Here is a 26,463-nt window from a genome sequence, read left to right on the forward strand (position 1 = left end):
AAAGAATGATGTTTCCACCTCCATGCTTCACGGTTGGGATGGTGTTCTTGGGGTTGTACTCATCCTTCCTCTTCCTCCAAACACGGCGAGTGGAGTTTAGACCAAAAAGCTCTATTTTTGTCTCATCAGACCACATGACCTTCTCCCATTCCTCCTCTGGATCATCCAGATGGTCATTGGCAAATTTCAGACAGGCCTGGACATGCGCTGGCTTGAGCAGGGGGACCTTGCGTGCGCTGCAGGATTTTAATCCATGATTGCGTAGTGTGTTACTAATGGTTGTCTTTGAGACTGCGGTCCCTCTCTTCAGGTCATTGACCAGGTCCTGCCATGTAGTTCTGGGCTGATCCCTCACTTTCCTCAGGATCATTGATGCTCCACGAGGTGAGATCTTGCATGGAGCCCCAGACCGAATTTTATCCCTGATGTCCTTACACAGCTGTCTGGTCTTGGCCATTGTGGAGAGGTTGGAGTCTGTTTGATTGAGTGTGTGGACAGGTGTCTTTTATACAGGTAACGAATTCAAACAGGTGCAGTTAATAAAGGTAATGAGTGGAGAACAGGAGGGCTTCTTAAAGAAAAACTAACAGGTCTGTGAGAGCCGGAATTCTTACTGGTTGGTAGGTGATCAAATACTTATGTCATGCAATAAAATGCAAATGAATTACTTAAAAATCATACAATGTGATTTTCTGGATTTTTGTTTTAGATTCCGTCTCTCACAGTTGAAGTGTACCTATGATTTAAAAAAAGTATAGACCTCTACATGCTTTGTAAGTAGGAAAACCTGCAAAATCGGCAGTGTATCAAATACTTGTTCTCCCCACTGTAAATGCAATTTATATGATGTGTTACGAATTCCAATTCGTACAATATGTTACAAATTGTAAGTGCTTAAGAGCCCCTTCATTCTATTCTAATTGCTTTCAGAAATTGTACGTTATTGTGTTTTAACTGTACGTCATATTAGCTTATCACTCTCAGCTTGGCTCCCTTGCCCTCTCTGGGGAGGCTGTGACCGAAGTGCAGTAATTGAAGCTCCATGGATGAAAACCTGTTTTCCCCAAGACCTGTCTTTTTCCCTCTCTTCTGTAGGATGCATGCTATCAAAGGAACCACAGAACAAATCAGAGGGCCGTCTCTGAGTGCCGACGGCCTGTCTCTCATTTCAAACTCAGATTAAAGCCCCCACCCCCGCGTGCGAGGATCAGGGGCCTCAGTAGCATCCGCCGCTCCGGGACCCATGGTTTCAACTGCGTGGGAGCCGGACCGAGTCACACACCAAACGGCAACCAACCGCAACCACAACCGCCGCTATCCGCTGCCTGCTGCGCAGTGACTGGAAAAGCAGGCCTCGCCCGGGCCCCGTTCTCATTAGCTAGCTCAAGGTTGAGTGTGAGTATGTTTTGTGTTTGACCCCTTTGAAATGATAATACAAGATAGGGCCTTTGAACAGGAGTTATTATGTGTTTTGGAGAAAGGCCTGTATTTCTGGGATGGAATTTGGATGTTTCGCAGAGCACTCAAAGAGGCCTTAGTTTAGTCATAGCTCACAGTAAACGTCTCATAAGGCTCTGCTGTTTAGGGACGGTTTGGCACATTATTCCTGTGAAGAGGTGTGATGGGTCAGGCACTAGTTTATCTGGTGCAGTGTAGGCCTACAGTGGGCCTATGTGTGGTTGTGGCAACGCAACCTTCAGAATTTCTCCAGAATGATGGTCCCCCGTTTCTCAACAGTCAAATATGAATACCCCTGTCGAACCAAGTACGACATGTCAAACCATAGCTCATGGTTTACTAGATGTTAACAGGCTCTCACATTACCTCTGGTGGACAAGTACTTGCCATGTTAATACATCAACTTGCCACCAAGTAACTTCAGCATTGTAAAAAGGCATGGACAGAGTGTAATCTACTGAATCTTGGGCTGGGTTGTGGATCTGTGCAAACAGCAGTCACAGAGCTCCAAGTTGATTCTGTGTTAATGTGGCGTGGCACCATTCGTCCTACTTGTCTGTCTTCTCCTCTCGTCTCTGTAGATCTCTGTTAAGCTCCCTCAACTTTCAGATGAAATGGGATCATCATGACTTGCATGTGGACCAGAGTGACATTTGACGTATGCGGTAAGAACGAGTGCATCGCCCCTCTGTGTCTTATTCATGTGGTCGAGGCAGGATTATGACTTGATCCAATGAGTTGAACTGGAGAAGTGAGGCTGGGGTCAAATCTGCCTTGAATTAAACCAGTGTTGTAGCAGAAATAATACCATCACCTCCCCCAAGCCCAGTAATACAATTGGAGGAAAGTGTGTGCTTGTGTTGGCCTGCCGGAGCCCCTGATCAAACCACAGGTCGGTGTCCATTACAGAGAGCAGGGTCTCTGCTGATGATTCAAACACAGCCCACGGCCCCAGCTTCAAAAGGCTCTGTGCACCGCACCCACTTATACCCAACGGCGCATGTCAGTTAGTGTGGACCACACTATTCATCAGTTATGGCCAGCTCTGGGGCCATCCAACACCCACAGCCCATAGTGAGTCGTCATTAGTCCGGAGTCAGGCCCCTCCCCTCCTGTAAATTCTCAAGCACTGCCTTTTGTAGGAGGTGTGGTGTAAAACCACAAACCCTTAAGAACTATCACACCAACAACAACCCAGCCCTCCCAGCCCTTTATCCCACGTTCTAAAACGTTCACCGCAACACAGATAACTCTTTTTAAAACTCTTTCCACAGCTGATGGGAAATTTGGCTTGGATGTCTTTTTAAGATGGCTCAGTGTTGCCTCCTCCTCCTCCTTATGTAATTGTGTAATTGCCTCTTGTCCATCCACACCCCTCTTCCCTCCTGTGATACCGCTCTCACACACATAAAACATCTCATAGTAGGACCATATACTGTACACTAATCCTGGCAGAGATGTAGACCATTCCTCTCTCTCTCTCTCTCTCTCTCTCTCTCTCTCTCTCTCTCTCTCTCTCTCTCTCTCTCTCTCTCTCTCTCTCTCTCTCTCTCTCTCTCTCTCTCTCTCTCTCTCTCTCTCTCTCTCTCTCTCTCTCTCTCTCTCTCTCCCCTCTTCCCCTCCTGTGGTACCGCTCTCACACACATAAAACATCTCATATTAGGACCATATACTGTACACTAATCCTGGCAGAGATGTAGACCATTCCTCTCTCTCTCTCTCTCTCTCTCGCTCTCTCTCTCTCTCTCTCTTTCTCTCTCTCTCTCTGTGTCTCTCTCTCTCTCTCTCTCTCTCTCTCTCTCTCTCTCTCTCTCTCTCTCTCTCTCTGTCTATCTCTCTCTCTCAATTCAATTCAATTCAATTCAAGGGGCTTTATTGGCATGGGAAACGTGTTAACATTGCCAAAGCAGGTGAGGTAGATAATATACAAAAGTGAAATAAACAATAAAAATCAACAGTAAACATTACACATACAGAAGTTTCAAAACAGACCATTCCTCTCTCTCTCTCTCTCTCTCTCTCTCTCTCCCCTCTTCCCCTCCTGTGATACCACTCTCACACACATAAAACATCTCATAGTAGGACCATATACTGTACACTAATCCTGGCAGAGATGTAGACCATTCCTCTCTCTCTCTCTCTCTCTCTCTCTCTCTCTCTCTCTCTCTCTCTCTCTCTCTGTGTCTCTCTCTCTCTCTCTCTCTCTCTCTCTCTCTCTCTCTCTCTCAATTCAATTCAATTCAATTCAAGGGGCTTTATTGGCATGGGAAACGTGTTAACATTGCCAAAGCAGGTGAGGTAGATAATATACAAAAGTGAAATAAACAATAAAAATCAACAGTAAACATTACACATACAGAAGTTTCAAAACAATAAAGACATTACAAATGTCATATTATATATATACAGTGTTTTAGCAATGTACAAATGGTTAAAGGACACAAGATAAAATAAATAAGCATAAATATGGGTTGTATTTACAATGGTGTTTGTTCTTCACTGGTTGCCCTTTTCTCGTGGCAACAGGTCACAAATCTTGCTGCTGTGATGGCACACTGTGGAATTTCACCCAGTAGATATGGAAGTTTATCAAAATTGGAATTGTTTTCTAATTCTTTGTGGATCTGTGTAATCTGAGGAAAATATGTCTCTCTAATATGGTCATACATTGGGCAGGAGGTTAGGAAGTGCAGCTTAGTTTCCACCTCATTTTGTGGGCAGTGAGCACATAGCCTGTCTTCTCTTGTCTCTTGTCTGCCTACGGCGGCCTTTCTCAATAGCAAGGCTATGCTCACTGAGTCTGTACATAGTCAAAGCTTTCCTTAATTTTGGGTCAGTCACAGTGGTCAGGTATTCTGCCGCTGTACTCTCTCTCTCAAATAGCATTCTATTTTGCTCAGTTTTTTTGTTAATTCTTTCCAATGTGTCAAGTAATTATCTTTTTGTTTTCTCATGATTTGGTTGGGTCTAATTGGGCTGCTGTCCTGGGGCTCTGTAGGGTGTGTTTCTGTTTGTGAACAGAGCCCCAGGACCAGCTTACTTAGGGGTCTCTTCTCCAGGTTCATCTCTCTGTAGGTGATGGCTTTGTTATGGAAGGTTTGGAAATCGCTTCCTTTTAGGTGGTTATAGAATTTAACGGCTCTTTTCTGGATTTTGATAATTAGTGGGTATCGGCCTAATTCTGCTCTGCATGCATTATTTGGTGTTCTACGTTGTACACAGAGGATATTTTTGCATAATTCTGCGTGCAGAGTCTCAATTTGGTGTTTGTCTCATTTTGTGAAGTCTTGGTTGGTGAGCGGGCCCCAGACCTCACAACCATAAAGGGCAATGGGTTCTATGACTGATTCAAGTATTTTTAGCCACATCCTAATTGGTATGTTGAAATTTATGTTCCTTTTGATGGCATAGAATGCCCTTCTTGCCTTGTGTCTCAGATCGTTCACAGCTTTGTGGAAGTTACCTGTGGCGCTGCTGTTTAGGCCAAGGTATGTATAGTTTTTTGTGTGCTCTAGGGCAACAGTGCCTAGATGGAATTTGTACTTGTGGTCCTGGTGACTGGACCTTTTTTGGAACACCATTATTTTGGTCTTACTGAGATTTACTGTCTCTCTCTCTCATTCAATTCAATTAAATTCAAGGGGCTTTATTGGCATGGGAAACATGTTTAAATTTACAAAGCCAGTGAAATAGATAATAAACAATAAAAAACAGTAAACATTACACTCACAAAAGTTCCAAAATAACTTCCTAATTATTTTAATTTCTCTTTCGCTACACTCCCCCTCTTCTGTCTCCATCTCCGTCCCTCTCCGTTAGCTTCCTCTCCACATCTGGCTCAGGTCCAAGGCAGTCCAGCAATGTGTGAGAGGATGAATGGTGACTCTTATATTGGCTGACTGCACCAGTCCACTTCCACCCAGTCATGCTTCTCCCATCCTAAACATCAGTCCAGCTGTTGGTGCATGTGAGGCTGGCTGTGTGCGTGCGTGCGTCCGTCTGTCCACTGGATCGTGCTAGCTCCCCTAACCTCGGCAGATGTACGTGATTGTAGGCCTACAGTCATGTTGGCTGTGGTCTCTTCTTTGTCCTGACACTTACATTGATTTGCGTGAAAGCATGCACTAATTGTACTCTAAGAAAATTAGTGCTGTCCTTGCTTTCAGTTGTGCATTATAATGCATTTTGTTAATAGCTACAGAATATGTATTACATGCTTTACCAATCAAAGCAATGTCAAATGGTCTGGATAACTGAAATAAACAGATACATTTGGAACTTCTATGTTGACTGTTCTATGTGATTATTGACAGAGGTAGGCTTACCCCTTCTAAGGTAAAAAATGTCAAAAGCCATAATAGTAAATCATGTGTTTGGCATGACATATCACCTCATGAAGCAATAAACTGACACTACCATTCAACGTCAACTACTTTAATATTGCCAGCCAGCTATAAACATCTTCAAACCCTTCAATGTGCCGTTACAATGGACACATCTTCCTTGCATTATTATTTGCTAACTTGGCCGAAGCTTTCATCTTGGCTTTATGAGTTGTCGCACCAACCCACACATGGACAGGGCAAATGTTAGCTCCTCACAGTGCTCCATAAACAATTGCAGACACACACACGCTCACGCTACAGGGAGGAACATGAAAACAGCACTAATAGGAAAAAGATGAGTGGACTTAGAGCCTGTGCCGTGGAGAACACTTGGTGAGGAGAGAGGAGAGCAGGCAGGCAGGCCGCTGGACCTAACTTTTTAGGCCTTGCTCTGTTGGAAGGGGAACAGCATGGGCTGTGATATAATTATTACAGTATGCCTCACTATATGCAAAGCAAAAAAATCTATGACGCAAAGTAATAATCAACCTTGAATTTCCAAGTTGGCATATCACTTGCTACCCACCCAGTAGGCTAGCCACCATCAAAAGGCCTTTCTAATATCTAGACACACCATATCACCACATTATTAGCCCACATTTTTAACAAAGGTTTCTGTCTACCTTTCTCAAAACCTATTTTTTGTTCATTCTGGTTGGCTCGTGTAGTATTTGTTATTTCTTCTGATTACCTCCAGGGATGAAACAGTCTCTTTTCATGTGGTCCAGATTCATTCAGCCAATGTCTTTGTAGCCTGCTGTATTTTTATTCAGATGTTCTTCTCAACAAACCACAAAGACCATACAGTATTTGATGTGTATTAGAGGGTATGCTGTGGTTGTAATCAGTCCTGTCCTGTTGATATTTTGAGCAGTTTACGGTGAGTGCTGTGTGAGCTAGCAAAGGGAGAGGCCTTGTCTGCGGTGGAGGAAGAAGTGTGTCATCCTGTTTATTTTCCTTTGGTTTGCGCGATGATAACAAAAAAATATTGCGGTGTCCACGAATCACAGCGAGCTGCCCCCACTTCAATGGAGGACCACAAGGTCCTTAGAACAACATTTTTGCTCAGAGGGAGAGCTTCATAAGTTACAGCCGTTGTGTTAATGATGGGTCACTAGTGATTCCATGAGCTGTTTGTTCAGATTTTTGGCTTTGGTTATGCATACAGGCACAAATCAACTCTGCATCCTTTGCCGTCCTGATGAGGCTTCAGCCTCTGAGGACCAACCCTGGGCCACAACTGTCTACACAGACGAGATACAGTCTCCCTCTGATTTAGGCCTAACGGCATGGTTGCCTCAACTCACAGTGTCTGAGTGTAGAAATCCATCTCCCTACTTTCCACCCTTCTCTCATCCCTTCTTATTCTTTCTTCTTACCTCCCTCTATCATTACTCACTGTCCTCTCACTGATGCTTATCCAATAAGACAGAACAATATTTGGACAGGTGTTCTTTTTTATATGCATTATCTTTAAGGGGTCTACTGGATGGGTGCACCATGTCATTTCATTGCAGTTTCATAAGGAATGAACTGGCATCATACCCTGGTTCACTGTAGACCGCCATACTGTAGTCCGCACTGTACTGAATGCGTAATCCTTAACAATAAAAAACTGTTTAGCACCAATTTTCCTTTACTTTTAAACTTTCTTTTTTTCCCTGTTTCAGACAACTGTGGAGGCCACATCTGGAAGACAGATGTAATCCCTGAGCATGTTCTCTCTCTTTCTCTCTCGCACACATATTCACTCTCTCCCTACTCTCTTTCTCATTCCTTTCCTCCCTCTCTTCTCGGGAAACATGAGAGCTGGACTAATTCTCTCCCTCCCTCCCCCGGCAGACCACCCACATTCGGAAACGCCTAGCTGTTCCACAGGCAGGGTCTCTGTCAGCTTAGAGAGAGAGGGAGAGAAACTTAAAGAGAGAGATGTAAAGATGGGTTTGACTGATGGTTTTAACAGAGTATCAATTACATCAATGTCAAACCCGTAACCTACCGTTTTGCATAAAGAGAAAAGAGGAAGCTTTGAGAGCAGTGCTTCAGTGTTTTCCAAAGTCAGAGGCACTTTCACTTAGGACTCCACACTCCTCACCACTATTATTAACGCCCTCTATACGCTCCAGCAATTGTCCTCAGCTAACACACACTGCTGCAGATGGTCCGTCTATAGCGGAGGTCTCCGCTACCTATCATGCATCATGTGAAAGTCTTATTTTCGAAATGTAGCCTATACTCAACTCCTAAATATAGTGCTTGAAAATTTTGGCCAATAAATGACTAAATTCAGTCTGAGGGAAATGTGTAATTGTATGCTTTAAAAGTATCAACTGTGTGACATATACAGGACACAACAAACTGCCTTAGAAATTGTATTATATTTCCTTCAGTTAGCAGTAAGGTATCTGTTTTCAGTTGAGCTCAAATATTTAATGTTCAACTTCAATGTTTTGGTCAATGTCTCCACCAAGTGGATCGTGTATGTAACTTAACCTTTATTTGAAGTTTTTAGTAAACCCTACCATACCTTCTATAATAATTGGTTTTGAAAATATGACCAGCCAAACAACAAATATTATAACAAGTATTGTGAGGACTGTACGTTGGTCAAATACAAGCCAATTGCACAATGCTCAATAAAATATAAGTGCAGTGAAATAACAAAGGGAAACTAAAATTGTTCTACTTCATATCTACCATTTCCAGCACCACCCCAACATCAACATGTGTGAAAATGGTGCGTTGTTTTGTAGTAAAAAAGAAAGAGGAAGATGATTATGACTAATTGTGAGTAGGCATTAAATACAAAATGGTTGATGATGTCATTGGAAACATCTTTCTCAATATTTTTTTTACTACAAAACAGAAATACGCAATTTACACATGTTGATATTGGGTTGGTGCTGAAGATGATGAATATGAAGTTGAAAAATGGTGAAATGTCCCTTTAATGTTAATAACTGGAGATATGTATCCCATTGCAATTATTTGTTTTTTTCTGTCTTCGGGGTCTTCCTTCTCCCCACTTCAGTGGCTACTGAGCCCACAGTGGCCCCCAGCATCCGCCCAACGGGCCCACCTACGAACAGGCCAACGAAAGCCCCCAGCAGAGACTCCATCCTCAGCATCTTGGGCAGCCTCCTCAGCCACCCTGTCAATCCCTGCCACAAGGATGAGAGAAATGATGGAGAGGAGGAGGCAGGAGAAAGAGAGGTAATACCCTCGGTGTCTATGTTCAGGTTGTGCACACTCCTCTCTGCCTCCTCCCTAACTCTTGCCATCTCTTCATCATCTAGCTCTTGCTCTGGAGGTGAGGCTGAGGAGGGCACCTCTTCATCTAGCTCCTCTCCCCCTCTTCTCTGCCACACTATCTCTGCCTGCTTCTCTCTCACCCTGGCCTCAGCCTCCTGGTAGAGGGGGCAGCTGTAGAACTCCACCCCGCTCTCTTTTACAGTCTGTTCAACCTTCTCCAGCAGCTCTTCCACACTCTTCCTCTCATCCTTCTCTCCTCTACTCCTCCTCTCCAGAGAGTGATAGCGGTCTCCACACATCACCACCAGCTCCAGTAGGTCTTTGCGTCTGGTGGTGATGTACTCGTCCAGCTGTTGTCCCAGAACCATCTGGTCTGTGTGGGTGAAGAGGACCAGGGTGTGTCCACAGACTGCAGTGGGGCCAAAAACCTTCTCTAGGGCCTCCAGGGCCCGCAGCTCCATGTCAGCCGGCCGGTCCACAGGGACACACAGCAGGAAGCCATGAGGCCCCGGGGCCGACAGGGCCACGCAAGAGGAGACATGGTGCCTCACCTCCTCCGGGTGGCGCTCTGAGCAGAACCAGTCTTGGGCAACTACTACTGATACCTGCAGGCAAAAACAGTGTGTAATGTTAGAACCTCTGGTTGACATTTAAGTCATTTAATCAGTGTGTAGGCTACTGTCCTTTTAAAGAATCAACAAAGTATCTTACCCATCTCCCTGCAATGGTTCCTCTGTGCTTCTCACATTCCTGAGTGTCAGCTGGCTCACTGGCAGTCTGGGTAAGGAAAGCCTGGCGGCCCAGTATGGCGTTTCCAGCTGCACTCTGTCCTGCTCTTGTCCCGCCGAGCAGAACCAGCCTCAGCTCTGCATTGGGACAAGACGAGGAGATGGAGTGTTCTTAGAAAGGGAGGATTTAGTAGCCCGCACACATCACAAGTTCTGTCATCTGATCTCTGCTTTTAGTTTCCGTTTACATTAGTACTGTTCAATAAGCAACGACTTTTGTATCTCTATCTCTGAGTTCTGCCAAAATATGTATTTTAACAATGGAGACATTGTACATATTTTTCCTGTGAGACAAAAAAATATATGAATAGAACGAACTCGAATCACGAAACATCTCATAGGCTATACTAGGGTTTCCCACACTCGGTCCGTGTTTTTTTTTTTTTGCCCTAGCACTACACAGCTGATTCAAATAACAAACTCATCATCGAGCTTTGATTATTTGAATCATCTGTATAGTGTTAGGGCAAAAAAACAAAACGTGCCACATGACCGAGTTTGGGAAACCCTGGGCTATAAAATGTAAACACGTTTTATCTACTGTCCAAAGAGACAGCTCAAACGAAATGCGGAGAAAGCCTCCCCCACGTTCTAAAAACTGACAGGCCGAAAAGTGCGTTTGTGGCTTGTTAACAGCGCACAAGCGAGTATGAAATAGTCGTAAACAAACGCGAAGTCAAAGCCTACACTTCCTGGAACCTGCGTGAATAATTGGTAGGCTACATGTACCTGTTTGTGGGGGACCTGATGCCATCTCTTGATTGTGAGATATTGCCAGATATTATTGCCGTATTTAGTATGAACGCTAGTCAACTTCCTCGTGCCTACGTCCTGACTCATTAGAAGGATCAGTCTGTACCGTGTGCTTCTGCAGTCTTCAGGGCGTAGCCGTACAGTCAATGCTCTTCAAGAAAAGCCGATGTAATTGCAGGGTACAGTGAAATTCTTAAACTTCAAGCTCCAACAGTGCAGGTCAAAATTATACAAAATGACACTCACTGGAGTGTCTGACATAGGCTTTGAAAAAGCACTTGCAAATAGGCCACCAGTGCAGAAGTGCCACTGGCTTTCTGGTAAGCTTTTTTTTATTTGGACAAATGTTTGACAACACATGGCTAACCTTTGTTTAACCAGTTAAACAGATGCTCTTAGCGAAAATGTGTTACCGTTCTACCTAATATGATATGCTAGAGTTTACACTTCCTCTTCCAAATTATGTGGGGTCAAAATAATGAAAAACGATTTACCAAATATATTCATTTAAAAATGTTCATTACTTCATTCACCTGATAAGACGTGATATTTTTTTGTGCTAATATAGGATGGGGGTCCCTGGAACACCTATTTGCCTGGAAAGCGGTCCCTGGGCAAGAGCAGGTTGAAGACCATTGTGTTATGTCGATACTTATTATTTGTCGCCATCTTTATATACACACATACAATGACTGGTCGCGAAAAAGTTTGTTTACGTTTCTACCGGATTGGCTAAATGGAGTAGGCCTACAGCTCTATCTAGTGGTCGCGTCGGGGACAACAGTTGTTGACAACGTAACGTTGTAACTGAGCGATTTTCATAATGCCTGGATCACACCAACAGTCAAGCGCAAAATGACGCAGCATCATCTGGATATGCGTGCCACAAAAGTTAAACATTCACCTTCTACCATTTCTGTCAAGCCGTCTACGTTCAATAAATCCAATGTATGCTCCACATAAAATGCAGAGCAACGCAATGTTGCAAGTCAAACGCAGCGTTCCATCGGAAATGTACTTCTGGTGAACCAAAATGCAAACCAATGCCAGTGTGATCGAGGCTTAACCTTGACCTCGTTCTCCTAACCTGGCACGTTTATTATCCTAACCAGTCATGTTAGTTCGCTTAACTTGCCATGTAAATAAACCATCTGTGGCGACAAATTATCAGTATCACCAAACGTTCTCTCAATTTCTAACACGTATGAATTAATCACATAGCTGACCAAATTACACTAGATTTTACTTCTTGGTTTACAGATTAACAAAAATCCAAAGCACCGTCATTAGGGAAGGTTTAGGTAGGTATAACTGGCCTTAAAATGTAAATTATCTTGATACACTACAATGGTTTGTTACAATAAATACAAGCCTTATTCATTCATTGGTTTGTGTTTAGGAGTCTGTAGTTGAAAGAAGGTGGTGGTGGTACATACCAGTCATATAAGTCTGCTATGCTCAGTCTGCATGTTGACACTGTCATTTTTATTGTCAACATTTCCATACTGTATACTCATAGGAAGAGATGTATTCATGAAAATGTGGCTTACAGCTTTGTGCTTCAAAAGCTGCAAAACCCACAACAGTAGTTTGATTGCAGTTGCCTCAAAATGTTTCTACCGTATACAAATTTCATTCTACAATCAAAATCTAAACCTTAATACTCAGTAAAATAGCATATATACAAAAGAATAAGTCATTATGTAATTAACTGGTAAAACAAACATGAACAGTTGTCAAATATATTATTTTCATGGTATGTTGATGGAAGAGGAACAATGGTGGACTTGGGCCCTGGCTTGTCCTTTTGAGTAAAAACTAGCCTCTGGAGATACTGTATACACATAGAAAACACACACGCCCGCACACATTCACACAAGAACATACAGTTAAATCTGAAGACGCTAACAGACATGCCAGAGGGAAAGAAAAGAGTGTTCATTAAAATAGGTTTCAGTAAAAAAAATAATAATAAGGAAATTAACACATTTTAAAATACATTTTAAAAACATGTTGAAAGTATTAATATCCACGTTTTCCAATGCCTTGCTGCATAAATAATTGTCTGCATCCCAAGCCACAAGCCACGCTTCTATAATGGGCACTCTCACTCCAAACGTTTTACTTCATGGCGAGGACACTCAGTAGACGGGAAAGGAATGTTTATGTTGGCTTCACAGCCCTGGCATGATGTAGGCAATGTTGTCCAAGGTGTTGGACTGAAAGAGACATAAAAGGAGAGAAATGTTTCAGGCTGGCCTTATGCAACACACTTGCTATCACACAATGTGCTGTCACTACAGCCACGTATTTTTACTTTACAGCCCAAGTGGGAGATGAAACCTTTCAGAACAACATTTCAAATAGATGGCAAGGTGTGAGTGATTTACCAAGACTTGGCGGGGACATCCGTTGAGCTGGGGGATCTGTGCAGTGAGGCAGGTCAGGGGTCCCAGGGCACACAAGATGGAGTCCAGCAGTACAGAGAGACTGCCTGACACCGCCACCATCCCCTGAGTGAGGTGAGAGCAGAGGCAGTTAGTCTAGTGATCACACACAAATCTTTGTTCAGTCTTTACTGATATGAATGTGATAATGACACATTTCTGTTGTAGGTGAAGAGAGTAAGTTTGGACACAACAGCTAAGTTAAAAGATGCAGGGAATAGGTGGTTGGTGTGTGTGTACCTCTGTCTCTTGTAATCGGTGGCCGATGAGGGACAGGGACTCTCCCAGTAGCTGTAGGTGGGCAGCCGCATCGATGGGGTCGACATCAGGGACCCGTGCTGGTGACAGGGACACACCCACAGACGCCCGGTTGGGGGACACCAGTCCTGCTGCCAGCCCCATGCCCTTCATAGAGCCTGAGACGCATACAAATACAACACATGCAGTGACCAACTGACCATGAGTCCTGTGGGCTACTGAGAGATAAAGCAGCATATAGAAGGGACAGGACTACTGATTGACTTGTAATCACTGTCCAAGCTGATAGAGCTGCAAGGCCAATGTGGCTGCAGATGGATTCTTACTAGGGATGCGCCGATATCACATTTTTGGCCGATACCAATATTTTCCTTGCCCCAAAAAAACGATACCGATATTTGACATTTTAGCAGCCTTTTAAGCATTCTAGTGAGGTTAAATAGTTAACGCACACACATAGATGCAGCGGTCTAAGGCACTGCATCTCAGGTGCAGGTGTCACTACAGTCCCTGGTTCGAATCCAGGCTGTATCACATCCAGACGTGATTGGGAGTCCCATAGGGCAGCGCACAATTGGCCCAGCGTTGTAACATTTCACGTAAACCCTGTTTGTCTGCATCGAAGTAGCGGTCCTTGTAGCTAGCATCGAGCATGGTGGTGACACAGTAAAGAGGCTCAGAGAGAATCGCTTGTTCACGGCCTAAGTTATAACCCCACCGTCGGTGTGGGCAGTTTTGTTGAGCAGACGTTTCAATGCCATGGCAAAGGGTATCTGCTGCAGACGCAGCAATCAGTTGTTCGAATGACACTAGAAGTGTGTTCATGTTTCCAAGTTTCAAACATTTTTTAAAATGGAAGCAGCGGTATGAGAACCAGCACATTCTTGAGCATGCAATACCACGTTGACACACTGTGCTGTCAGACTCAACATTCTCATGGGGCTGACATCGCTGGTCCAAATGTCAGTCGTGACGCCCATAGCAAGTAGCATAATGAATTCCATTATCTTGGCGTTAATGGATTTTGCCTTTGCGTTGTCTCGCTGAAATGTTCTTACTCTTTCAAATGACTGCTCAACTTGAACTTGTTGGAAGTGTGCGCTTAGTATTTTTCTGCTTTTGTTCTGTGTAGTGCTGTAGTCATCTACTTACATTATATGCGTATGCACGTCAGCTTTGACACCGGTTTTGCACATCGGTGTTAAACTAGACATTGGGCCGATGCCGATGTTGGCATTTTTAGCTAATATTGTTTGATTCCGATATGCTCACCTATTTATCGTGCATCCCTAGCTCTTACCTTTGCTTTTGACTCCATCTGTGGAGCTCTTGCGTTTGACTGTGGTGGCCTCAGCTTTGTTCTGCTTGTGCTGCAGGTACTGAGCTTTCTGCTTCCACACCTATGTGTATATAGAAGCAATTTAGGCCATGAACCATGACTCGTAGCATAGTGCTGGTGCGCTATTCTTAAATTGATTTCAAATGTTTATAAGAATTATCAATCAACTCTCTTCTTAAATTGGTAATTTCAAGTGAAACTTACCAGTTTATCTTTTTCTGGGAGCTGTTTCCACACCTCTGCCAACCTTTTGCTCAGCTCCCCGAACACTGCAAACACAGTAAAGTCTTTCTCTAAATTTTGTATAACATATGTACCACAATCATTAATAGTTACAATGTAATTATAAAAAGGGATAACTCTGCCCACCTAGTCCCGGCTGCTCTGCATTGATGTTGACCCTGTACTCTTTACAGAACACCTGGTACGCTGTTGTGTTCTTCTTCTTGGGCTGAGAGAGAAAGGAGATGAAGTGTATATATATAAAGCATTTCGCTACAACAGCAATAACATCTGCTAAATCTTTGTATGTGACCAATCAAATTTGATTCGATATATATATATATATATATATATACACACACACTGTACAAAATGCAGGAAAAACTGTCTAAAAGCCTAAACTACCAATCTGTTTTGGTTCTTACCTTATCTTTCTCCTTCTCGTGCTTTTCCCTTTCCCTCTCCTCCTTCTTTTTCTTCTTCTCCATCATTGCTACTTCATTACTTTGATGATGGTGAGTAAGGATGGGAGTAGGGATGGGGGCCCCCATGGCATACATTCCACCAGCTGCAGAATGATTGGCTGTTCCATGGGTATGGGTGTGGCCTCTCGATGGGTCCCCTGGAGAAAGCATACAAGGAGCACATATTAGAATGCATTATTCAAGTAACTGTTGAAGTAACCAATGTTAAACATCTTTCTGCAATAGGACTAAGGCAGACTAGCGGCAGCGTTCCAAAAGTTTCTAATCACCTCCTGATCCTTTGCTGTGCTTCTTCTCTCTCCCGCCTTTGTCTTTCTCCCTGTCCTTCTCTTTCTCCTTTTTCTTCTTGCTTTTCTTGCTCTTCTTCTTTTTCTTTGACAGATGCTTGTACGAGTCGTCTATCACCAGCTCTCCTGCCTCCAGTTCGCCCCCCGAGGAGGAGCTGTCTCCCCCCATACCCTCACCGTAGTGCCCTGACACACAAGAGAGAGAGGACATTGGGTTCATGCAGGAATCAACACAAATACAGGAAAAGTGGTTAAGTGCACATACAAATGAGTTTCTAATAATGTCTCTCATAGCGATAAATTTAGCCAAAGGCCTTCTTACCCTCCACCTCCACTTCTTTCCCCACAACAGGCAGTGGATCTCGGCTCTGCTGCATCTTCTTGGGGACTTTAGAGAGCTGCTTCCGGTCTCTGTCCTTCTCCTTTTTTATCCCCCCTTTTGAGGATGAGGAGGAGTGGGGAGGGAAGGGAAAGCCCTCTCCTTCGGCCTTCTCCTTAGGCGAGACCATGAGCTTCATCCTCAGCCCATCCGGCTCACGTATGTTCAGGAGATCTCCTTTAGGGGTACCGGTACCACCATGGAACAGAGACGACGACTTGGAGGAGTGCTTTTTGGAAGAGGAGGATGAGGACATAGGACGGGAATGAGAGGAGTGGCTGCCTTTGCTTCCTCCGGTGCTCCCATCACGTTTGCGGTCTTTGGAGAAGTGGGAGGAAGAGAAGGAGGGGTAGGAGGGCTTCTTGTGCAGGTGTGGGCTCGGGTCTGAGCCGGTGGCCATTGGGGAGGTGATGGCCTGTAGGAGCCCCATGGCTGTGTCTGTGGGATGGGAGGAGGACAGGGAAGGGGAGTGGTCTGACGACTTTCGCTTCTTCTTGTGGGGAGGTGGGCCTGAGCCTTGCTGGTCTGGTAAAGAACATAGTGAAGGGAGAGTGAGAACATAATGAATCGGTTCAGCATAAAATTCACACAAATAATTCTATATTTTTTATTGACAGAGCATAATTCCTTCCTCCTTTACCTCTGTAATAGTAGTCTTCACTGTGCTTTTTCTTCTTCTTGTGGGAGTCCCCTCCCAATAAGAAAGGTTCTGAGTCCTAAATGAAAAAGTCAGGATTTGACTAAATTTACAACCAACAGAAACTACATGGCACTTCATTTTGAAACCAGTGTTCTGCTGTTACCTTGGGACGTTTCTTGGAGGACTTGCGGACCTGTGCAGCAATCTCCTCCTCCTCTCTGAGCAGGTCCTTGTATGATCTCCTCTTCTCTCTCTGACTGCGACCAGCCACAAGGCCCACTTCCCCTTCCATCCCTACCTCTGAGAAATAGGGAGTTGTAATGCACACTGGGAACTTCAGGCATTGCATGACAATTAGAATGATGATGATGACTTTTAATAACTAAATTATTGACAGATTTCTTCAAAAGAACATAAGAGGTACTAGAGGAAAGAACTGGCACAAATTACCAACTACTCCTTTCTTCTTGATCTCCTCAAAAGCCATGATCTCTCTTTTCTCCTCAACAGGCTTGCTCGTCTCTCTGTGTCACTAACAATAGCAAGATATTAGAACACAGTCATAAGGATATGGAGGAAACATCAGCCACTGACTCAGCCAATATAACACATACATGCAACTTGTGACTTGGAGCAGTTTTACTGCAAAATACAGGTTATTTACATTTATAAACAATACAACAATACAACAATAAAGAAGTATTTTAACACCAAATTGATCAAACTGAGTAAACCCCTTCAAAAAGCAAGAAGTGCCTTGTTACAACTCGTCACCACATATGGTTGATGAGACAGGACATTCAATTTCTGTAATTGATGTCTCTCCTTAAAGTTTGGATAACAGTATACACTGATAAATGGCATGCTTGAGCCTATAGTAATAATGGATACATTACAAAACTGAAGTGTGTTTAGGCAAATAAAGGATAAATTCCCGCCTACTTTCGAAAAAATACACAAACACACCCCCTTTCATTAGCTGAGAATCCCTAACTCCCAACATTTGGAACCTCTTCTAACTCGTATTGCTGATTATGTGCTGGGTTATCCGGAAGGTACTGCAATAGCAGTCCGTGGCTTCTGGTGCAGCTAGGCCTATGTCAGTCTAAACGGACAAAGAAAGTAATTTTCATGCATTTGGTTCATAAATTCTGTTTAGCATGCTGAGGTGAGAATATGTGAATTTTACTGTCGCAAAGTGAGAAGAAATGTACAATTATATGTAATTTTACTACCTCTCCGGAATCACCAATTTACGCGGTTCCAGTCGCCATCTTTGATATCAGTCTACAACGATGCGTATCGGCAGGGGGAGGGACTTGACTGTGATGTAGCGAATCAGGACAATGAAATCGTGTACGTTATTGTAGTGCACAATGTCAATTGGCTGGAAATATACATTGCGTCTGTTAATTTTAAGATATTGTAACCAATTTGTAACAATTACTTTTCATGTATTAATTCTATGAATGGATAATGATAACTACATTCACTGACAATGCTTATTAATGTTACACCGTATTTTCTTATAAAGCAGAGGCAACAAATATTTCCAAATATTTTTTTAATCCATTAACTCAGATTGTTACAACCATTTACAACAATGACCATGATTCTTTTTTTTACAGTAAACATTCATGTACAACACATGCAAGGCAACAGAAAAAAGGTAGTGACATAAAGATGCTGAGAGGAAGACCAACACAACAGTCAAGGGTAATAAGCTCATAAAGATCTTTTTTATTTACTTTATCACAGTAGTATGCCCATTACTCCGCCGTAAACAGAAGAATGTATCCACAAAGAGAGCCCCCTCTACCTATCCCCCAAATTCTGCTTCTGTAGACTGAATGACGTGAAGCTGGCCAGCAAGTCGGTTACCTCATCAACCTGAAACAGAAGAGAAGCCATAATTGTCACCTATGAAGACTCATTCATACTCATTCATAAAAAAATTATACCAATTGGTTGTGTTACCATTTGGTTCAATGCCAAAGAAACAGGTGTGTGTGAGAGAGAGTGAGTTAAACACAAATGTGTCTTACTTGTTCTTTGGTGCGTGTGTGCTGCAGCTGTGTTGAGATATGATCCAGTCTCTCTCTGGCCTCACTCTGTCCCATCACATTCAGGTACTCCCTCAGCATCTGAATGATCTACAGAGCCATGGAGAGAGAGAATTTCAGACTGCACCAAATAAATGTTGGTATACTAATGTTTACATAGTGCTGTTGTAATAACCCCTTACTACCTGTGTGACCTCCCCTCTAAGAGTTTCTATACTCCTCGAGTCTCCTTCCTGCAGGATGTTGAGTTTGGAGCGTGCCAGGTGCAGGGGGGTCCTTCCTGCTCGGTCTAGGGCATCCACACGTGCGCCTGAACAGAAACACAACATTAACAAGTTATCATTAGCAGGTGTACAGTATGTATGTCCATGTGTCTTCATACCCTATGGCTTCTCACCTCCTCTCAGCAATGTGGTGATTACAGGCACGTGGTTGGTACAGGCCGCTGCATAGACATAGACAGGTGCAGAAGTGGAAAGATTGTGGAAAATATACATTTTTCAGACATGGAAAAGTTCAATCAAAATAAAATGTTAATCTTTTACGTTTCTACCATTGGGACCTAAAGTAGAAATGTTGTACACCCCTGAACTAAATGCTATACTTTCGGTGACGTGCTGTTCTTACCCAGATGAAGAGGGGTGTTCCCAAGGCCATCCCGCTGGTTAGGGTCAGCGCCGTAGCTCAGAAGAAGTTGCACTGGAAGGGGACGAGTTAATCATTTGTTCACAGTAATGCTGCTGTGACTATTATTAGTTCATAACAATGTCATTACTGTTGAGTAATGAATCATGAGCCCCTTGCACTTCTCACTTTGACTTACCGATGCTCTCGTTGCCATTACAGGAGGAGAAGTGGAGGGCTGTTCTTCCTTTGTCATCTGCTGCACAAGGGTCTACGTCTTCTTGAAGAAGCCTGCGCACTGGATAAAAAAGGAGACAGAAACGTTAAACACCTGAAAGAGATACCATATATTACTTGGTCTTGTTAAGTCTCACAATAGTTGATGTTCCAATAGTTATTTTCAGTGCCTACCTGTATCAATGTCGTTGCCATTGGCAGCCTCTCGAAACCTCTTCACCGCTAGAGAGAATGAACAAACAAGCTAAAGGTTAGCTAAACATCAGGTAGAATGCTAAACTCTGTGCTTTGAGTGTTGACATGCCTATCACTGTCTGATGTGTTAGGCTAGTATAATGCATACTGATGATACTTTTGTCAAAGTTTAGGAGCCATAGGCAGATGCCTTGCATGACATCCCATCCCTCCGCAACATTCACACAGCTTTACACTATTCACACCTCATGATTGGGTGTGGAATTCACGGCTCTCTCCATCAACAATTTTTTTTTCTCTGCAATTTTGAGTGTGTGGAATTTCTGTACCATAAATATCTTTTCCAATGGGCCCCACATTTCGCCGGGCTCTCCCTTGTCGCCTCGCTCTACACCCTGTCACCTTCCCGGGTTTGCTGCTCGCCACACCCGCACCTAATCCAACTCGACTGGGTTCCCATAGCAAGTGGAGGTACCGAAGTTCTTGTTCAGCGGTCTGTCCTGTACGACTCAACCTCACGGTGCCCTCTCCAAAGCCAGTTATCCCAAATCCCTCAGCAGCACCTCCATCCACCCTCTCATCATGTATCTTTAGTTCACCCCCTTTCTCCTCCGCTTCTTTTGGTCCAGTCTCCACCGTGTATTCACCCTCGGAGCTTGAACGTTCATCGTCAGAAGCTCTTGCAACAATTGGACTCCACCCGTCCATGTTCAACGACTCATGTGGAAGATTTATTTATCGTGTTTCGCTCTTCAAAATGATCCTCGTTCGCAAGCCAGTACTAGGAGCTTCAAAAATAGTAATTTATGTCGATGAACTGACTTGCAACTTTGAATATGTCGTTTATTTTCTCCGTTGCCATCGCTGGCTCTAGAACATCAATACAGAAACGATTCTACGCATATCTACCATTGTGGCTCATATGTTCATGTTTGAATTCAAGATACGTCCCTGTTACAAGAACCAAAATGTCTCCTGTTTCATAATTTCAATTATCACGAGAACAAGCCGTAAAAGGCGGTCCTATTGTAAAGAGAAACGGTGACAATGACTATTACCAATCAGAGCCTACGTTGTTCGTTCTCTCGAAACAAAGCACCCACCCCGTGCAAAAGAAGCAAATGAGCAAGCAAGACAGGCGGGATGTGTGCTACAGTATTCAATATCGGGTTAGTTCTATGTGAGCTCCTTGGGACCATAATCTTAACCCTTACCCTAATCATTATGCGTTTCAACTTCAAGGAACATTGAATATCTTTAATCAAATTTGATATTATGAATAAAATCATGGATGCTGTTACACTCAAGAAATCTTGAAAACAGATACAATTTAGTGTGAAGAAATTCAAGAAATATGATTTGCCATGTAATACTACAAAAACATGGAAACATCTGAGCATTATGTTCTCTCTCTTTAATGTCTTACATCTGTTGCAACAGAAAATTAAGTAAGCAGATAAATAACAGTAGTAGGCCTACACAAATAGTATAAAAAAATAAATAATGCATAATTCATAGATCACAATGCAATTAAAACCCAACATCACCCATACTGTTTGTACACACATTCAAATCTAAAGTTCCATCATATAAAACATGCCACGATTTAGTGTAATATATAAATATGATTTAAGGAATAAAATGGGATAAGCAGTCAACTCTCAAGAGGAATCAGGATGGTTGTTCAACCAAAATATTTGGAATATACAGTCAAAGTTTGAACACACCTACTCATTCAAGGGTTTTTCTTTATTTTTACTATTTTCTACATTGTACAATAATAGTGAAGACATCAAGACTATGAAATAACACATACGGAGTCATGTAGTAACCAAAAGTGTTATAAATATAAAAACATATTTTAGATTCTTCAAAGTAGCCACCCTTTGCCTTGATGACAGCTTTGCACACTCTGGGCATTCTCTCAACCAGCTTCATGAGGTCACCTGGAATGCTTTTCCAACAGTCTTGAAGGAGTTAACACATATTCTGAGTACTTGTTGGCTGCTTTTCCTTCACTCTCCGGTCTAACTCATCCCAAACCATCTCAATTGGGTTGAGGTCGGCTGATTGTGGAGGCCAGGTCATCTTATGCAGCACTCCATCACTCTCCTTCTTGGTCAAATAGCCCTTACACAGCCTGGAGGTGTGTTTTTGGTTATTGTCCTGTTGAAAAACAAATAATAGTCCCACTAAGTGCAAACCAGATGGGATGGTGTATTGCTGCAGAATGCTGTGGTAGCCATGCTGGTTACGTGTGCCTTGAATTCAAAATAAATCACTGACAGTGTCACCAGCAAAGCACGCCCACACCATCATACCTCCTCCTCCATGCTTCATGGTGGGAAACACACATGCGGAGATCATCCGTTCACCTACTCTGCGTCTCACAAAGACAAGGCAGTTGGAACCAAAAATCTCCAATTTGGACTCATCAGACCAAAGGACAGATTTCCACCAGTCTAACGTCCATTGCTCGTGTTTCTTGGTCCAAGCAAGTCTCATCTTCCTATTGGTGTCCTTTAGTAGTGGTTTCTTTGCAGCAATTCGACAATGGCCTGATTCACGCAGTCTCCTCTGAACAGTTGATGTTGAGATGTGTTTGTTACTTGAACTCTGCGAAGCATTTACTTGGGCTGCAATCTGAAGTGCAGTTAATTGCCGATTTCTGAGGATGGTAAATCTAATTAACTTATCCTCTGCAGCAGAGTTCAGAGGTAACTCTGGGTCTTCCTTCCCTGTGGCGATCCTCATGAGAGTCAGTTTCATCATAGCTCTTGGTTTTTGCGACTGCACTTCAAGAAACTTTCAGAGTTCTTGATATGTTCCATATTGACTGACCTTCATGTCTTAAAGTAATGATGGACTGTCATTTGCTTATTTTACCTGTTCTTGCCATAATATGGACTTGGTCTTTTACCAAATAGGGCTATTTCTATACCAACCCTACCTTGTCACAACACAACTGATTGACTAAAATGCATTAAGCAAAGAAATTCCACAAATTAACTTTTTGAAATGCATTCCAGAAGCTGGTTGAGAGAATGCCAAGAGTGTGCAAAGCTGTCATCAAGGCAAAGGGTGGCTACTTTGAAGATTCTGAAATATAAAATATATTTTGATTTGTTTAACAATTTTTTGGTTACTACATGATTCCATATGTTATTTCATAGTTTTGATGTCTTCCCTATTATCGTACAATTTAGAAAATAGTAAAAATTAAGAATAACCCTGGAATGGGTAGGTGGTCCAAACTTTTGACTGGTACTGTATATACAAACTGAGTGTACAAAACATTAAGAACACCTGCTCTTTCCATGACACACTTATTGGTGTCACTTGTTAAACCCACTTTAATCAGTGTAGATGAAGGGGAGGAGACAGGTTAAAGAAGGATTTTTAAGCATTGAGACATGGATTGTGTATGTGTGCCATTCAGAGGCTGAATGGGCAAAACAAAATGTGTGCCATTCAGAGGCTGAATGGGCAAGACAAAATATCTAAGTGCCTTTGAACAGAGTATGGTAGTACGTGCCAGGCGCACCGGTTTGTGTCAATAACTGCAACACTGCTGGGTTTTTCACACACAACAGTTTCCCGTGTGTATCAAGAATGGTCCACCACCCAAAGGATATCTAGCCAAATTGACACAACTCTGAGAAGCATTGGAGTCAACATGGGCCAGCATCCCTGTGGAACGCTTTTGACACCTTATAGTCCATGTCCCAACAAATTGAGGCTGTCCTGAGGGCAAAAGAGGGAGTGGAACTCAATATAAGGAAGGTGTTCTTAATGTTTTGTAGACTCTGTATATATTCATGGACATTATAATGGGAGGTAGAGAATGTCTTGGGACATCAAAACTGTCATAGGCTTAGTTTTGGGATCCTTGGGTAAACAATCAGAAGTCAAGGTTTATTGCAGATGACACTGAGGCTCCAGCTCGTGTAAGGTAATCAGGGAACGCTGGGTCTGTGTCTGTGGATGCAGAGTCCTGTCCTCCAGGCATTAGCCCAGCTTCATGGGCATGCTGCCACAGCTGACTATTCCTAACAATCCCATGCTTCCTCAGGTATCCCTGACGACAAAACAGGGGTGGCTTTCGATTGGTAAGGGATAAGCGGAAACATGACTCTGTGGGGAGAAGAAACAAGTTCAGTTTTACACATTGTAAAACAGTAATCAAGTAATTGAGTGTGCAGAACCATAATAAAACAGTAATAACACAGATCCTGTATGACAGTATGTCACAAGTGAACAAACAAATCCTGTGTGATATAAATAGATGAGTAGGAGGTACTGTATATGGAAATATAAAGGACATATCCTAAGAGCATACTAAGAGCATATCTACCCTAGTATAATAAGGTGTTGTAATGAGGGATCAGGTAAGGACATGCTCTACCTGCATAGAAGGCCCTGAGGTCAGTGTGGAGACAGTGTTCCAGGAAGCGCCGCAGTGGCTGGCTGTGGGAGATGGGCCCATCCCACTCAGTCAAGAAGTCCTCGATCATGTGATGCACTGCCTTGGGCCGTGGCAGTGGCCAGCCAACAGGACGGTGTCTCATGTCCCTCTCTGTTTAGGATGGCAGACAAATTAAACAATAACATGTATTTGTTTTTGCATACATACGTAGGTTTGAATGCTGACGTCATACCACAAAGATGCCTTGTACTATACACAGACATACTCTTAATTTGAATGTCATTACTTAACTTAGTTTTTAATACAACCATAAGGCCAAACTGTTTCGTACTCTTCATAAGGTTTCTAACATTCTCACACTCACCAGTGGGAAGCTTGTCGTAGTAGTATAGAACAGGGTGGAGGAAGTTGGACCTCCAGGCACAGGTCCACTCTAACTCTGCCCTGCCAGGGCCCAGTGAGTCTGTGCGGTTCAGCCCGTACTGTAGAACCAGAACCAGCAGCCCATGCTTGGAGAGCTGGTGGCCAGACAGAGAAGAGAACTGGGGCAGGGCCTGGAGGGGAAACTCTTCCAGGTACTCACAGTGAGAGCTGACAGGAAAGGAGAAGATTATTCAAAGTTAAACTGGTTCACAAATGGATTAATTTAGGCTGCGTTTACACAGGCATCCCAATTCTGACCTTTTTTACACTAATTGGTATTTTTACCAATTACATCAGATCTTTTCACATCAGATCGTTTTCAGAGCTGCTCAGATGGTCAAAATACAGATTGGTGAAAAAAAATATCAGAATTTGGCTGCCTGTGTAAACACAGCCTTAGTGAACATAAATCGGGATATCTATAGGCAATCAATCAATGTGAGATTCATTGGTAGAGAAAGGTAAATTACCATGAGGGACAATAATCATGAAGAAAAATGTGCACAGTGGTTCAGCACTACTTACCCTCTTAGTAAAATGATGTCTCCACGTACCCCAAACATTTGGTATGGTCCGGAGGCCTCATTGACCCTCCTCAACAGCCAGGACTGCAGCTGACTGATTGACAGTTTGATTGCTGGCCAGGAGTTGCTATGGTAACGCAGCTCAAGGACTCTATGTACAGCACGCACTAGGGTGGAACACATAACAAAGTTACAACAATAAATAGTGAAAAAACAAACACATTTTGTCGATAAAAACATTATTTTATAGACAAATTTGTAATTTCAAAGCCCCCCCCCCTTTACAGGCAGTTACTAACTATACAGAAGTCAGGTGTACTCTTGTCTACGTTGTAATACCAGCAGTTTGAATGGTTACCTGTGTTTCGGAAGCCATGGATGAACCCCCCTGCAGAAGAGCGATAGTCTCTTGAGTGGGCTGCCGTCCCCAGAAGAAAAAGGTCTGGGGTTCCCCGCCCCTCGTACCAGGCTGTCACCCCTGGCAACCGCCCCCTGGCACCCTTACTGCTTGGTGGGCGGGCCGAGCTGGAGAGATTAACGGTATCATTAGGACAGACTGACACACATTTTACATTCTTTATTACATTCTTTATTACAGAGTTATAAACTTTGTAATGTTGCATTTTTTAAGATTTTGAGATAATTGTAGTAGTTTGATAATGTTTTGGTGAAAGACATACTAATCATTATAAAATGTTAATTAAGTGAAACATAGCATGCATATTATTATAATATCATAAACACAATTAACTATTCATAAAATTCTCATGCCTAGAAATTGCTCTTACTTTTGCCTTCTACAGCTGCAACATACATTTCTGTTGAGTCATGGTATCTCCCTTCTCTATTTTATTGAAACCTGTTGAATCAGGTTATCTATAGATTGGTAATAGACCAATAGATGTATAATAGCCAAATGTAAGGTACATCATACTAATTGAATGTTGAGGACAAGAGTTTACAATGTAATCCCCTGAAATGAATTTTGACCTGCAGTTAGTAGTTTGTGGCTGAAACTTTGTACCAACACAAAGTTCAATGAACACATTGGGAGAGAGAATTGGATTAAATTGGATTCATTTAACCATTGAGTCCTGCCTGCAGTTAAGTCAGCATATTGAATCACTCGTGTTATTCTGATTCATCTTCAGAAAACTAAAAGGTACATACAACAAGAGCACAAAACATTAGAAACATGACATTCCAGGTGAAAGTTATGATCGCTTATTGATATTACCTGTTAAATCCACTTCAATCAGTGTAGATGAAGGGGAGGAG

At 42.9% G+C, this 26,463-nt stretch overlaps 4 protein-coding genes and 1 long non-coding RNA gene across 6 annotated transcripts; 1 reads left to right on the top strand and 4 right to left on the bottom strand.

Moving 5' to 3' along the window:
- Nucleotides 1-8,128: 8,128 nt before the first annotated feature.
- Nucleotides 8,129-10,749, bottom strand: LOC110486532 (GTPase IMAP family member 7). The gene is made up of 3 exons (XM_021558206.3): nucleotides 10,613-10,749; nucleotides 9,807-9,961; nucleotides 8,129-9,700 (listed from the first exon to the last, which is right to left on the bottom strand). The coding sequence occupies exons 1-3, from the start codon at nucleotides 10,635-10,637 to the stop codon at nucleotides 8,828-8,830; spliced, it is 1,053 nt and encodes a 350-aa protein (XP_021413881.3). The 5' UTR covers nucleotides 10,638-10,749; the 3' UTR covers nucleotides 8,129-8,827.
- LOC110486534 (uncharacterized) lies at nucleotides 10,704-18,242 on the top strand. 2 transcript variants are annotated; one of them, XR_002468078.3, is made up of 4 exons: nucleotides 10,704-10,956; nucleotides 11,205-11,260; nucleotides 15,769-15,924; nucleotides 16,027-18,242. It is a non-coding gene; the product is annotated as an uncharacterized LOC110486534 (long non-coding RNA). The 2 variants fall into 2 exon arrangements; XR_016485999.1 differs by lacking the exon at nucleotides 11,205-11,260.
- LOC110486530 (HMG box-containing protein 4) lies at nucleotides 12,094-17,987 on the bottom strand. The gene is made up of 13 exons (XM_021558204.3): nucleotides 17,929-17,987; nucleotides 17,144-17,225; nucleotides 16,857-16,993; nucleotides 16,694-16,769; nucleotides 15,997-16,578; nucleotides 15,657-15,860; nucleotides 15,328-15,524; nucleotides 15,050-15,131; nucleotides 14,885-14,949; nucleotides 14,642-14,741; nucleotides 13,324-13,499; nucleotides 13,027-13,149; nucleotides 12,094-12,855 (listed from the first exon to the last, which is right to left on the bottom strand). Exons 2-13 carry the CDS (start codon nucleotides 17,178-17,180, stop codon nucleotides 12,811-12,813), a joined length of 1,824 nt encoding a protein of 607 aa, XP_021413879.2. The 5' UTR covers nucleotides 17,181-17,225; nucleotides 17,929-17,987; the 3' UTR covers nucleotides 12,094-12,810.
- On the bottom strand, nucleotides 18,243-20,865 carry ankrd54 (ankyrin repeat domain 54). Its single transcript, XM_021558207.3, has 8 exons — nucleotides 20,142-20,865; nucleotides 19,792-19,839; nucleotides 19,580-19,678; nucleotides 19,384-19,455; nucleotides 19,154-19,201; nucleotides 18,942-19,066; nucleotides 18,739-18,846; nucleotides 18,243-18,583 (listed from the first exon to the last, which is right to left on the bottom strand). The coding sequence occupies exons 1-8, from the start codon at nucleotides 20,518-20,520 to the stop codon at nucleotides 18,509-18,511; spliced, it is 954 nt and encodes a 317-aa protein (XP_021413882.2). The 5' UTR covers nucleotides 20,521-20,865; the 3' UTR covers nucleotides 18,243-18,508.
- A 2,723-nt stretch (nucleotides 20,866-23,588) lies between these two features.
- On the bottom strand, nucleotides 23,589-25,889 carry LOC110485190 (FAD-dependent oxidoreductase domain-containing protein 2-like). The gene is made up of 5 exons (XM_021556255.3): nucleotides 25,544-25,889; nucleotides 25,187-25,352; nucleotides 24,603-24,829; nucleotides 24,218-24,388; nucleotides 23,589-23,946 (listed from the first exon to the last, which is right to left on the bottom strand). The coding sequence occupies exons 1-5, from the start codon at nucleotides 25,806-25,808 to the stop codon at nucleotides 23,714-23,716; spliced, it is 1,062 nt and encodes a 353-aa protein (XP_021411930.3). The 5' UTR covers nucleotides 25,809-25,889; the 3' UTR covers nucleotides 23,589-23,713.
- Between the last annotated feature and the right edge of the window lie 574 nt (nucleotides 25,890-26,463).

This window comes from Oncorhynchus mykiss, chromosome 13, assembly GCF_057628025.1.
Source record: "Oncorhynchus mykiss isolate SJ-2025 chromosome 13, ASM5762802v1, whole genome shotgun sequence".
Taxonomy (NCBI): Eukaryota; Metazoa; Chordata; class Actinopteri; order Salmoniformes; family Salmonidae; genus Oncorhynchus; species Oncorhynchus mykiss.